This window comes from Falco biarmicus, chromosome 1 (assembly GCF_023638135.1).
Source record: "Falco biarmicus isolate bFalBia1 chromosome 1, bFalBia1.pri, whole genome shotgun sequence".
NCBI lineage: Eukaryota > Metazoa > Chordata > Aves > Falconiformes > Falconidae > Falco > Falco biarmicus.
Window position 1 is genome coordinate 7,643,989 of NC_079288.1, and position 13,828 is coordinate 7,657,816.

Genomic DNA, 13,828 nt, shown 5'->3' on the forward strand with positions numbered 1-13,828 from the left:
GCCTCAGTATCAACACAGCTCAGGAAAGAGGTGGACTGCTAAAAATACACAAACAGGACAATAGTATTTTAGTTTTTCTGATCTAGGATCTTTTATAAAAAAATCTTATTTAAAAAAAATAAAGCCCCAACCACTATTCAGGTCCCCAGGGAACTGTGTTGCCATCACATCATTCTAGAGGTAAATTAAAGGGAAACTTTAAGTAACATGACACAGTTGTTTTAATTCTATTATCCCTTAGGCTTGGGCATTAAGAAGTCAAATGATACCTACTTGCATACAGGTAAGCATCTGCTCACTCAGGAACTTGCAAAGCACTTTGTCATCCGAATGCTTTTTATTCAAACCCACAGGATTTGACTCTTAAATTTGTACCCCTGAGACATATGGAGCCATTTTTTAAAGTCAGGATGAAGAAAAACCTGTTCCCTCTGACAAAGCTAGTTTTAACGCACAGCTTTAAAGTTCTAAACGTCCAGTATTTCCAAGGGACTCCACTGATCTCTTGGACAGTCCTGACTGCAGGATAGTCTTTAAATAAAAGCTGCTTTGCCAATTATTTACCCATAACAAGATGAAGGGATTTATGAAGATAGCTACAGAAACTGAGCTTACGATCCTTCTTGGATAATGACATCCGACCAGAACAATTCTCAGCAGCTGTTTGAAAAACTCAGACACCAAACAATTCCACCTGTTGTTGAAATTCAACCGGCAATGAATGCAAAAAGCATCTGGAAGTCTGAACAAGACTCCAGGAAATGCAAGGCTTAGGCAAGAGGAGATACCATTGGTTTGAGAAAAGCCTCAGCTTGGTCATCCTCCCATGACCAAGGGTTTCTTCTGCATGCCAGTCTCTGCTACTTACACAGTCACAAAAAGCATTCTTTATTGCAAGCACATCATACAAAAAAAAAAAAAAAAAAAAAAAAAGGTGTTTTGACTCAGACTTCTGCCCCCAACTCTTGACAGCTAAAGGTAAAAAGTAAGCACCATGTAATAATTGAAGGTAAAAAGTAAGCATGAGCTAATAAATAATCCCTGTTACAGCTGGATTTGCAGCTGTCAAAGACCTTGCATGGCAGAAGTTCAGTGGAAGGCTGATGTCCTACAGGTTCAATGGTTTGTCCTACCGAGCAGATGCTGTAGTCAGTAAGAGTTGCGAAAGTTGCTCTGGTGCCTCTCTATATCTTCAGGTGAAGTTCGTAACAGTAAGTTGCTGTTTGGGAAAGAAGCTTGAATCACAGCATCCAGACTCCTCTCAAAGCTGCCGAGATGTAGTTCTGAACAACATAAAAAGCCAATTCGTGCTGCTGTTCTTGCCTGGACATCCAGCATTACAAAGTCTGGCAGTTTATTCCAAAGCATTGTTCCTTAACGGAAAAAAAGACAAACATCACTGGAAGGGGAAGTCAAGTCCTCAAAGAGCTCCTTTCATTCCACTTTTGCCTCATCCAAGTTCGCTTAAACTGTAAGTTTTCTTAGTCAAGTGATCCTTCAAGACCCCTTGCAGGGCATCAGATGTGCTTTAATGAGATCTATGGACTGGATGCTGAAAGGTGGCGGGGTGGGGTGGGGGATCTAAGCCACCAAAACCAGCACAAAATTCATCATAAATGCGTTCATGTCCCCCTCTGGAGAATATTCCTTTCCTAAGGGGTAACAACTTATTTTACTGTTTATTTGGGCTTCTGCAGTATTAGTCTTTTCCCAGCACTCCAGTGTCATCCTCATATCAGCATTAATTGTTAAACTGTACAGCTCTTCCCATAGGCCCCACTCCCACTGCTGCTCCTCAAACTCATGCACTTCAGCGCTTTCTGCAGCGCCCCACTGACCCTCATCACCTCTAGGATCTCCGCTGACAGCGAGCTGCTTCTTTCCGAGCGCCACCAGCCCTGTCTCACCCCCGCTGCATAACCTGAAATTCTTTAGCAACAGGGAAAAAACTCTTCCTGTCACAGACCCAAACCACTTCATAAACACCACCTGGGACTCCCAGCATCTCCACATCAAGAGTAAGACCATTAGTCCCATGCTACTAGTGCAGAAACCAGGAAACCTCTGTAATTAAGCACCTTGAAGGCCAACCAAAAACTGAGAACAGGGACCAAAATCCAGTCCTCCATCTCCTATTCATTCTCATCCTAACCACCAGGAAGAAGTGCAGTACTACCAGTTCATTCTGACACTAAGTACAAAAAAGCAAGCTAAGTTCAAGGATTAAATTATTTACTATCAGAACACATTCAGTTTAGCAACTGCTTAACAGCCAGAACGAACAAACCTTAATAATCCAGAGAATGAAATGTATTAGTTACAGTGGTAACATAATTAAGAATAATTCAAGTTATTTAAATGCTTTTAGGTTGTCTTTTAGTATTCCACAACAGTCTGTCACACCAGCTGATACAAGTGTACCGAGAAGAGGCCGCAACCTTAAAACCCTAACAAAAATCCTTCCATTTATTGTTCACTTTCAATTTCATAGATGATGATTAAGGAAGCATCCACTTCCTCATTTTTAGCTTTGAAAACAAATTGCTATTCCTTAGAAATTCAGTTCTTTCCAACTTGCCGAAGCATAAAAAGTATTCTTTGAGCCAGCCACATTATGCCTTTTCATTAATGTTGCAGTAACAGTCACAATAGAACCAGCATCCAACAGATAAACAGCAGCACTTGCATTACACTGACTCGGAAGTAATGAAGCGCAGGTACTAAAAAGGAATATTCTTGCAAGAAAAAATAATCTCGCTTTGACCATAACCTTTGCAGAGATGCTGTATCCGTTTTAATATTGCAGTTATCTCGAAGCAGCAATTATCTTGGCGCTACTTCAGGGATTTTTCTTTTGTTAAGAACACCTCCATATGCCAGCATTAAGAATCTCATATTACCACCTGGGAGTATTCCCTTACACTCCAGGCAGCATAGCATATTCTGTTTCAGAGCAGCCTTGCACTCCCAGCACCCCTTTTGAACCAGCAGCTCAGGCCACTTAGTATCGATCCTCACCAGAGCCCTATTAAACAGGCATTATCCCCTCCGCGCAGCTGAACTAAGGCACCTATTTCCACCTGTTAACCAAGGGTCCCACCACAATGAGCTGGGCTTTCAATCTGTCATTATTCTCACCCCCCCCCCTCCCCGCCCCCCAGTAAAAATGCCTTACTTTAGGTGCCTGAAACAATTAATTTCGGTTGCATCTTTTGAAATAACTGGTAGTGTCCAATTCACAACAGAACTGAACCTCTCTGAAGGACTAAAGACCCAGCATATGCGAAAGGCAAGGTCTTCTCATCCACAAGAACTTGCCAGAGTATCGTATCCAACTATGACTTACTCCCCTTTTTCATTTAAATAAACATCAGAGGTATATTTAGCTAATATCACTTTAGATTATTTGAAAATTGTGGATAATAATATAATTTGCCCAGGCTTTTGAAAGATCCCAGCTGTTTAATAAACACAAAAAACTCGCCTCCTGCCTAGCGTGACCTCTTTGCCCAGCTTTCCTGTATTCTCTGACACACGGAGATTTAGTAGCCCATTAAGCCAGCAGCCTGAACATGAGAACTGTTACATATAAAGCCAGGCCAAACAGCTAGAGCAAACTACAAATAATTTGATCCAAATTGTCTATATCCCTGTACTTCATACCACTTCCGAACCATCAACCCTAGCAGCACCTTTCTTAGTGCAGAGGTTGTCACAGTAAAACCACACAGGTCCCAGCAAACAGGAATCAACACGTAAATTCTTTAGCAACAGAGGAGCAGGACTGACAAGCAACCACTTCTGTCATAAGGAGAATTTGCAAGACTAGTTCCAAAACAATTGTTTTTAAAAAACAGGTTAGTATTTCTGCATTGCTGCGTACACAAATACGTATCAGAATGTGCCAGCCCGCTTCAGTTCGCTGGGCTAATGAAAGTAAAAGTTTTGAGGCTCTTGAGGAACTAAGTCACTTAAGTTCTTTAAGACAGTTTCTTGATTTTTATCTAATCAACAAAACACCTCTCAGAAAAGACTATTTTAGCAGTTTTTGACTGCACTCACCACCTTATATAAACACCATTCAGCACTGTTAGAGGAATTATTTTGGAAATACGAGGACCAAACTTGGAATTCTGCATGTAAGTTCATGACAGATGAAGTACCACTCTACCAATTCAGGAAATTAAAACCTTGTTTTTGAAAGCATGTTGTTCAGTACCTGTCACTTGACTTACATGGCCTCAGGAAAGAAAAAAAAAAAAAAAGTAGACAAGATACAACAGGGAGTTTTGAGCCCCACAGTCTTAACCTGGGCTGAAAAAAAACCCTTTCTATTTTCTTCAGAAAGTAAAGCAGGTCCAAACATCTTTTTTGGCCTAACAAGATAAAGACAGCTTTCTCCTGGGAAAAGTCTTGGCATGACATCAAGCTGAAAGAATTTTATACACTGTTATTGGAAGTCTAGCCAGGTTAAAAGCCAGATAATCTAAAGCCAGAGCAATGTATTCCATGTCTAACTTTTGAGAAATGTTGAAATATAACCCCCCCCGGCCCCAAAGTTTTTTCCAGGCCTCTGAGAGTTTGGATATGAAACCATTTGTTCACAAGAGGGAATTCCAACCTTGCAATATACCACAGAAGTCTACAAAATACGTACCAGAATAAGGAATAATCTTCTTAGCAGTAGAACTTCCTAGAATTAAAACAGTAACATACAGTAGAGGTACATTCTTCAGCTACACAGTCAAAAGTAACTGCAAAAACAGACGCTATTTTTCTTCTGTCTCTGCTAGATGTAATTAATGAAAAACCAGATGTGTTAAAATCGTGACAGAAACGAAACAGATCATTTTCCATCAGCTAAATGCACAGACCCATCATTTTGCCACAAAGTTAAAGAATTTCCAGATCCAGGAGGCACAGGCCTAGCATGTAGTAATCACATCTTCAATTAACTATTACAAAACCTACCACCAAAAAGTGAGCTCTGCTAAAAGACCATTAACTTACTGCAAACACCACAGAACTAATTAGAACGTTCCTAGGACATCCGAGGATGCTTTGGGGCTGTTGAGCAAACAGGTATACAATTTTTCATGAACGTCAATCACCAATGTCACCGCAACCTCTGAACTTCCCCATGACAAAACTCAGTGACAGCAGCCTTGTGGAAAAAAACCATCATTGTCACTAGCTCCCTTCAGCACTTCAAGCCTCTTCCCCTTTCAAGCAGGAACACAAAGGTAAAGCAGAGCTTGGAATTACACCACCATAGCTAAATACACCCAAAACCAGAACTCAAGTTTTTATTTTTGCTTTACATTTCCAAGCATCTCCCATATGATACCACGGTAAACTGAAGGGTTAATGAAATTCTTTGCTCTTCTTAACATGGCGTTTACATCAAAAAGCATTAAAATACAATTCTAAATAAGCTACTGTAACAACGATACTGATGCTTCTATTGGAGACTGACAAAAAGTGCTCAACCCAAAGGCATTAGTAACTAGTCCAGTATTTTGCAGTTTGCCTAATCAAACATTTTTGGCTTAAAAGAACATACACACACCAAAAAAAAAAAAAAAAAAATCAGAAGAGAATACTGACTCCTATTTCCAGTTCAACTACTGACTGAGAGGTCTCAAGGAAGCCTTTCATTTTCCAACAGTCTTCTGACTGTAAAAGAGAGATTATGCTTACTTACCGCAGAGAAAGCTGAGAACTGAGAAGCATAAAGCGCTGCAGAGAAAGAAATACAAGTACTGAGTACTATTACTCCACAGAAAAATAAAGAAAACTGGTTATTTTAAACAAGAAGTTTATTTAAACAACAAGACGCTTTACTTGAAGGGAAAACTATCTAGGATCTTTTTTTTTTTTTTTTTAAGAGTAATTTACCCCTACTTAGACAGAGATTGCTCTACATGTAACAGCTACGTACAAAAAAGTTATAAAATTGTCCTTGGTTTTACAATGATAAAAGAAAAAACATTGAAATTATCCAATCAAACAAGGTATGCAAGGTTTTTGTTTTTAAACAGTGAGAGCAAAATAACTTACTGGAATATAAAGATAAAAGTAGAAGGAGCATGCCACTAACGGAGAAAGGGGCATTTTCACAGAACCAGTTTGTTTTCCCACCCCATCTCCATTAAATGTTGATCAAAACATACCATTGGCCATTTAGTTAAAAAAAATATGCATTATGTCTGTGCACATACACCAGTTACTTTATGTACAATAGAAGGAATAGGAAAAAAAAAATCAGAGAGAGGAGAGAGAAAACTATACTGCAGTAGTCAGGATGTGGCTGAACCAAGTCTCATTTTTCTAATTGTGAATGTGTCGCCTGTGGGAGCACAGTTCTGGAGCGGAAAGTAGCAGGTTCTTTTTTGTGTGTGTTTTTTTTTTTTAGTAAACTCCTCCTGTTTGCTGCTGGAACACATCAATTGTATCTTCATCCTCCATTTCCAACTATAGTAGAAAAGAAAGAAAAAAGGCTTTCAACTCTTCTCAGGTATCTACTACAGGCTGGGTTGTTCTTAAGTTTCCTATCTTCATGTTTACTTTTTATGCAACTTAACCAGACCTGCTCCCTCCATCATCATCATCACTTTGTACATTTAACCTACTTCACCGTAACTCAAAAGCAAAGAAATTGCATGGAAAAACAAATGCCAGTTGGTAACTGTTGTCCTAGAATGAATTCTAGTGTGTAACTTCAGGGGGCATTGTATGACTCCTATGGAAAACATCAGCATTCATAATATTTTTATTCTGTTGCCTACTTTGCAACTGCATCTTCTTTCTCCTATTTACTTCCTCAGTTTACTTTAGAATACTGCCACAATTCCACTTTGCTGCTGTTGTTCAAACGTGCAAAAGGCTTCAGCTACAGCACTAAAGAAAGCAGACTGTAATTAAGGCCCCTTGCCCAACCAGGCAATAAAACCAAGCATCAGCAAGCACAAAAACATTAAAAATACTTTACATGTTCAACTATGTAACAAACCACCACTGACAAACAGCAATACTTCCTTAATACAATTCTCTTTTTTCAGCATAATTTTTACAGTTGATATTCCTGAAATGTAACTAATATAAGTTATTATTTCTAAACAGTCTCAGTTTCTGCTCCAGGAAATCAAACTGGTCTATGGCATTTGCCACAGCTATAAATAGACTGATCCTTAGCTACAGTATAACACGGATGGAGAGAAAAGCACCCTGTTGCCTCAATTATCAGTACTCCAAGTTAAAAAGTTGCATAGATTGTGGCCCTAAGAGGCAGGTTCTTTGGAGCAACTGCTTAGAAAACAGATCTACCATAAACCTTCTGAAAACAGGAGGCCCTTACTCTATATAACAAGTGGTTCCGAAAAACATATAAACCTGTATCACTTGGAAAGGATGATTACATGCAGCTACTTGGAGCAGTACAGAAGAATACTCCAAGAGTCACAGTGAACAATTCTGTTCTTGGCATGACCCTCGTTTTAACCAATTAAGACAACCTGAACTTCACAGTATTTATTTATTTTTGTGTTGCTGAACAGGGCTTCAAATTACAAACGATAGAAAATAACTTTCATATTACAAATACAAGTTTGCAAACAGGATCACTGATAAAATCCTGCAAGCTTTTATATATGTATCTAAAAAAGCTATTATTTCAGGAAAAACTCAATTCTTAACTTACAGATTCTTATCTCAGAACTCTGACTCAATGAACTGACAGCTTTATAAGACACCATTCTGTAAACTGTAATTAATTTTCTTCTTTTATTACTACAGTGATACAGACTTATTCACAACACTCAAGAAGCCTTAGATTCCATTTCTAATAATTCTAAACTAGTTATACCAAACTAACGGTAAAAAAAGATCAAGTTCTATCAATAATATATACAATTACACAAGTATTTTATACGAAACAGAAGCACCAACTCCCACAGCAAATTTTAAATACAGTTCTTTAGTCTTGCTTCTGTTGTTTACCTGTGCAGGTGTGTCTGTTTCATTAATTGGTTGCCCATCGAACCGGAATCTGATTTGCCTCATTGACAACCCCTGCACAAAGAGAAGTAACACAACGGAGAGTTAAGTCTGGTGTAAAAGTACTCACTAGTTTTCTCTCAAACTTGTCACTGGAATTGCAGCATGATCATTAAAAGCCACCATTCATAATACAAGATATAGTTTTCATTCTCCCCTCATGCACTCATTTTAAGGCGTTTCACTACAAATCTGTTTTATATTAAAAATTGCATTGTGTCCAATAACTAAAGAGAAGCAACAGTGCCCCCACTGACTGTAAGTTAAAATAAAGCAATTTCTAGTACACAAGCCTCACCCCAATGGCCAAGACTTTTATCGTGCTTCTTAATAATTAATTTAAAAACTAGATGCAATACTTTGGGTAACAAATGTCAAACAGTAATATTCAATACTCCTTTTTGATCTTCCCAAAAAGCAAAGGTATTCTAAAACATTTTTTCCAGAGATTAAACCACCATCCATTAGAGTGCAGCAGCAAAGCGTAGGCAACGGTAACTTTTGTGCTTCAATTCCCATTAACAAGAAACCAACGCATCAAAGTTTTTCCATGCACAGCTAGAACTTTAAAAAAACCTTTTACTTCCAGAAACTTCTGAATAGTATTTCAAACTAGCATTTCTACCACAGAATAGTAATTCTGCTGACCTCCTCCATCCTCAGAAGACTACTCATTCTTGCTTGAGCCAACAGATTCAAAAACTTTAGAGCAACAATCCTTTCTACTAATAAACTTCAAACTCACAAGTTAGTTTTCAAAAGGTACTCTACAGTACACTACATTCTGCAAAGGAAGATGAAGTTTGAGGATACCATCAGAACCAAGAACCCCGGTATCTACTTCTTTCCTAGTTCCATCAACTCTCTCTACAGAGTATCTAAAAAAATACAAGTCTAGTTAATTTTGAAGTACTTCCAATGGATTGCTTGGTGCTGCCTTGGCACCTCTGCATTAGAAAAGCAGCCTCCATTTAGCCATGCAAGATCAGGTGTAACACACAGAAGAAAACAATGTAGCAATTATTATCAAGAGGTTAATTTGTCAGGAAAAATGCTTAATAAAGACCACGAGTAAACTTTTTTTGGTAAGACTTCAGTCATGCTAGAGAAGACATTTTGCTGTGAACTATGAAGATTCTGCAGTGTTCCCTCAGAACATCTCGTTTAAGAAAATCACGTGGCTAAGTGTCATGGCAGCAACACATTTTTGCACAGCAACATTTGGTTTGAGCAGTTTTCTTTGACATTGTGTTTCTTAAAATATCTGTTTCCTATTCCAAAAGTGGTCATTTTTTGCAGGTTCCTGACAACTTTATGAGCTGAATAAACGCTTGCTGAAAACATGGTGAAGAACTGTACCTTGGTGAGATTAGTATCCGCTAAAACCCAAGTATGTTCCATGGATGATTCCCCGCCCCGCCCCCAATAATTGCAAATAGTCTTGATCTTCTAAATGTATCATTCAAGGTTTAGTTACTTTCATTTTAGGTCCACTACACGCAATACATCATTTTTCATTCTTTAAAGCTGCTAGACTCTCTACTATACCCCAGCTTCCACCTCTCCAAAATTAAATCTGAGGTCCACAGTTTAAGATTGGGTATGCCTAGTTAGGAACACCAACAAAATCTAACTTTAGAGACACACAGAACAAATGCTTTTAAACGAAGTTGGAGAAGTAAGCACCTAAGAAATTAAATGTAAAGACGAGTCCATCTCCACAAAAATATCCTTTGGATACCTAGTAGCTTAAAACCAGGATCAGAAAAAATGCCTCCCATTCTAAAGATTTATTCTTCTTTTCCCTCCAATTAACACTTGGGCTTTTTGCTGGCTTTTGTTGCTTTTTTTTTTTAATAGTAGAAATTTAGGTGAAAATTTTTGGAATCATACTTTTGTTTCCAAGCAACTGAACTATAAATGGTACTTCTAAAATCATCTTTCCCAGGACTTTACAGATAATTAACCAACCTTCAAACTCCCCAAAAGATGTAACTCACTTTATGTTTGGAAAAAGCAATACACAGTGATTTGTATAATGTCACAAGAGTTTGTAGGAAAAATGATCTCACAGCTTGAAACATTCCCTAATTTATCCCCAGAACACCCATGCAAGAACGTATTCACACATTCATTAAGACCTTATTTTCTCTGTCTTTATTCGTATCACTACCTATTGTGGCAAAGGGTAAACCAAAAAGGTTTTACCACTCTATATCTGATTTAGAGTTAATTTTCCTTGGTTCCAAAATAGTTACCTCAATATTTTATACTTAATTTATTGTAGTCAATGGTATCGCTGAATATTTGTTAAAGAAAAAATAAAACCAATCTTCCTCACCAAACATTTTTGTAGAGATGGAACTTTTTAAAAGCAGTTATGAAAAAAAACAAACCAACAAACCAATCACAGACAGCAGAGACAACATTTTCCTGATCAAAAGCCTCAAAAGAAAGTGTAAGATAGCTCTACACTTACAGAGGTGTTTTTGAAGCTTGCAATAGCTGCCTGCAACCTAGTAGGTTTGCTGCAGTTGCCACTACACCAGCAAAATACATTTAATTTTTCTTTTTGTCCCTCAGAGGATTAATTTGACAACCAGGCCACAAGAGAAAAAACAAGACTCATCATTCAAAGTACAAGCACCTTCTCAAGCTAGACATTAGACACGTTTAAAGCCTGAAATACTCATTGATATTCTCTCACCTCAATGCAGTAATACTAAGCTAGTAAATAAGAAGTATGACCAGACCAAGAAGTTTACTCAAGAGTTATAAAAATACCTCTGATTATCACTCAGCTCTCTATCCTAAGTTCATACCGTAGGTTCCTAACCCACCCTTTCCATACTGGTATTTTCGAGCAGTAGAGTTAACAGCCTATACCTATGACACAGACTTCACAAAGATAACAACACATATTTTTTTTTTTTACTCGTTTCCTGTCACAACCCTGTCAGTCCACTCTGGAACAGAACAATGCACTCTCCACAACACAATCAGTTTTTGTTAAGTCTCTATCATCTTGCATATTTACATAGTTTTAAAACTTTACTGTCTTAATCTATCTCTACGGAGATCACCTCTCCCCCAGACACCGGTTCTCCTGATGATCATACAAGAACCATACCTGTCGTTCACAATAGGCTTTCATTAGTTTACTAAGTGGTGTATGCCTCTTAATCTTAAACTGCACCACAGACCCATCTTGCCCTGCCACCTTCAGATTAATGTGATCATTGTTTTCAGTCTTCACTCCTTCCTGTTGAGGAAATAAAAAGAAAAAAAAGCAACACTTTTCAAAAAGGTATGAAACAGTAAGTTAACACTTTACTGAAGTGCAACAGGTCATCAAAAAGGAGGAGATGGAGTACAGCAGTTTACCAGTTTGAAACTTTGAATTAAGAAACAGAGGTCGATACTTTTTATTTGAAAATAAACTCCACACACATTAAAAAAAACCAAAAAAACCACAACCAATACAACCCAAACCCTACTAATATTAGTTGTCAATCCTGAGATTGGTTAACATGCGAAGTAGCAACAAAGAGTTACTAGGCCAACTGTTTTACAATAAATTTAAAGAAAAGTTATTTCTATCAAGGGCAGGATAATAATGAACACTACTGTTCCAAATCAAAGGAATAAAGTTATTTACTTTACAACTCTAACCTCAGCCACTAGCAAGTCTCTATCTTACTGTACCTCAAACTTTTTCATATTAGTGGAGGTACTTATGAAGAAAACTTCAAGCTATTTTAAAGGACTGCATTTGAAAAGGTGACGAAACCTGAAAAGAACCAAGCTTTCTCTTTCAGAAAACGTTTTAAGAAAAAAACGCTCTTCAATAAGCAGTCCAATCCTCTCTCTTCCATTAAGAGCCACATGCAGCGATTGCAGAGACCCAAGTTTCAACTGCACAGCTGTTCCGATCCAGAGTGTCACGGCAGGGGCAGAGATGATCCAGCGCCACCCAGCCCCTGGGCAGCGCCTGCCCCCGAGGTGCTCAGCTGCGGTTTCAGCTTTGTGTCCCTCAGCAGAGGCGGCCCGGGCCGGGCTGCGGGTCCCCGCCATGTGACAGATCCCTGCACGCCGCGCTCCAGCACACCGGCCCGCCCGTTCTGGCGCCTTCAGAGTTTAAAAAGGGCGGGGGGGGGGGGGGGAGGGGGGGGGCGAGAAGAAGGGGGGGAAAGGCACGGCAGCAGCGCGGCGTTCGCTGGCTGTGTGGTGGTTGGGGTTTTTTTCGCTGCGGTTGTTTTTTTAATTCCTGCTGTTGGAGAGCGCAGCCCCCCCGCCCGCAGAGCCCCCCCCCGGCGGCCCCTCCCGCGGCCAGGGCAGCACAAAAGGGGCAGGGAGCGATGCCCGCCCCGCCCGCGGCCGGGCCCAGCGCGGCGCTGCCAGCACCGCACGGAGGGGGCCGGCGGGTGCCCCGGCCCCCGGCGCGTCCCCAGCGGGGATGCTGCGCCCCAGTCCCCGCTGGCCGCGCAGGGCAGGCCGGATCCGGCCCTCGAGGAGGAGCGGGAGGAGGAAGGCAACGGCAGCAACCGCCTCCGGACCTGCCTCTCTCCCTGAGGAGGGCGGGAAGGGAGCCCGGATTCGCCCCCCCTCACCCCCCCCCCCCCCCCCTTCCCCGGGGATCCTCCGCCCGCCCCGGGAGGCTGCGGCCCCGGCCCCCCCTCCCCCGGCGGGGCGGGAAGGCGGCCGCGGCCTGGGTGCGCAGGAAAATGGCGCGCAAAGCCGGCGCGGCCCAGCCGAGGCCGTTGGGTGGCCGAGCCCGCGACCGGGGCCTCGCCGCCCGCCGACTGCGGGGCGAAGCGAGGCGGGGGGAGGGCGAGGGAGGGAGGCGGGGGGGGGGCGGGAGGGCGCCTGCCTCACCTTGGGCTTCTCGTCGGCCATGGCGAGTCAGCGATGTCCGGGCCACTCCGAGCGCCTCACAAAGGGGGGGGAGGAAACGACCGAGCGCGGCGGCGGAGAGAGGAGAGAGAGAGAGAGGGGAAGGCGGGGGGGGGGGGAAGGGAGCGCGCACGCACAGCCGCGGGGCCGCGCCTTGCCCCCGTGCGTGCGCGCGCCCGCCCCGTCCGCCGGGCTCTCCCCCGCCCCCCCCCGCGGCGCGGCCCCGCCGCCCATTGGGCCCCGCCGGCTGGGGACGGGGCGGGGACGGGGCGGGGCGGCGGGGGGAAGGGGGGGGGGGCGGGGGGGGAAGGGGCGCGCGCGCGCCCCGGCCGTTACATAACGCGGCGGCGGGAGGCGGAGCGTGCGCGCGCCCCGGCCGCTGCCCGCGCTACGTGCGCGCGCCCCGCCCCGCCCCGCCGGGCGCAGCGGGCCCTGCCGTGCGGCGGGTATTGTCCTCCTCAAAATGGCCGCCGGGCCGCAGCGCCCCTCCCCGCCGCCCCGGGAGGGGGCCTCCGCCGCCTCGGCCCGACCGCCTCTGCGCCGCCGCCCCCTCGGCACCTCTCACCCAGGGGCCCTGCTGGCCGCCCTGGCTCTCGGGCCTGCTGCGCTCGCCCCGCCGGCGCCCTGTCCTGGCGCTCCCCCGTGGGTGACCCCTCCGCCTCGCCCACCGCTTGGGCCTCCTCAGACCTGACACGTTTTTTCCCCCCTTGGTCGCGGCCCTCGCTGTTTTACGGATGATGCTGATAACGTCGGCGAGGTTTGACAGCCATCCGCCGCACTTTGAATCCCCCCACCTTCCCCCTGAGGAAGGTGAGGCGGGAGGTTGCCCCGAAATACATGTAGTGTCGGCAGAGGGATCTGGGGCCTGCCCTGCCGCTGC

The 13,828-nt window shown here is 43.1% G+C and overlaps 1 protein-coding gene across 1 annotated transcript; it reads right to left on the reverse strand.

Moving 5' to 3' along the window:
• Positions 1 to 5,290: 5,290 nt before the first annotated feature.
• SUMO2 (small ubiquitin like modifier 2) lies at positions 5,291 to 13,127 on the reverse strand. The gene is made up of 4 exons (XM_056347274.1): positions 12,931 to 13,127; positions 11,186 to 11,317; positions 7,999 to 8,070; positions 5,291 to 6,474 (listed from the first exon to the last, which is right to left on the reverse strand). Exons 1-4 carry the CDS (start codon positions 12,949 to 12,951, stop codon positions 6,412 to 6,414), a joined length of 288 nt encoding a protein of 95 aa, XP_056203249.1. The 5' UTR covers positions 12,952 to 13,127; the 3' UTR covers positions 5,291 to 6,411.
• Between the last annotated feature and the right edge of the window lie 701 nt (positions 13,128 to 13,828).

What these genes read in the sequence shown, in the direction of transcription:
- SUMO2 (XM_056347274.1), bottom strand. Translation starts at nt 12,951, where the DNA reads ATGGCCGACGAGAAGCCCAAG. An exon ending in TGGCCGACGAGAAGCCCAAG is followed by an intron (nt 11,318 to 12,930) that starts GTGAGGCAGGCG and finishes TTTCCTCAACAG; the next exon opens with GAAGGAGTGAAGACTGAAAA. An exon ending in AAGCCTATTGTGAACGACAG is followed by an intron (nt 8,071 to 11,185) that starts GTATGGTTCTTG and finishes CTCTTTGTGCAG; the next exon opens with GGGTTGTCAATGAGGCAAAT.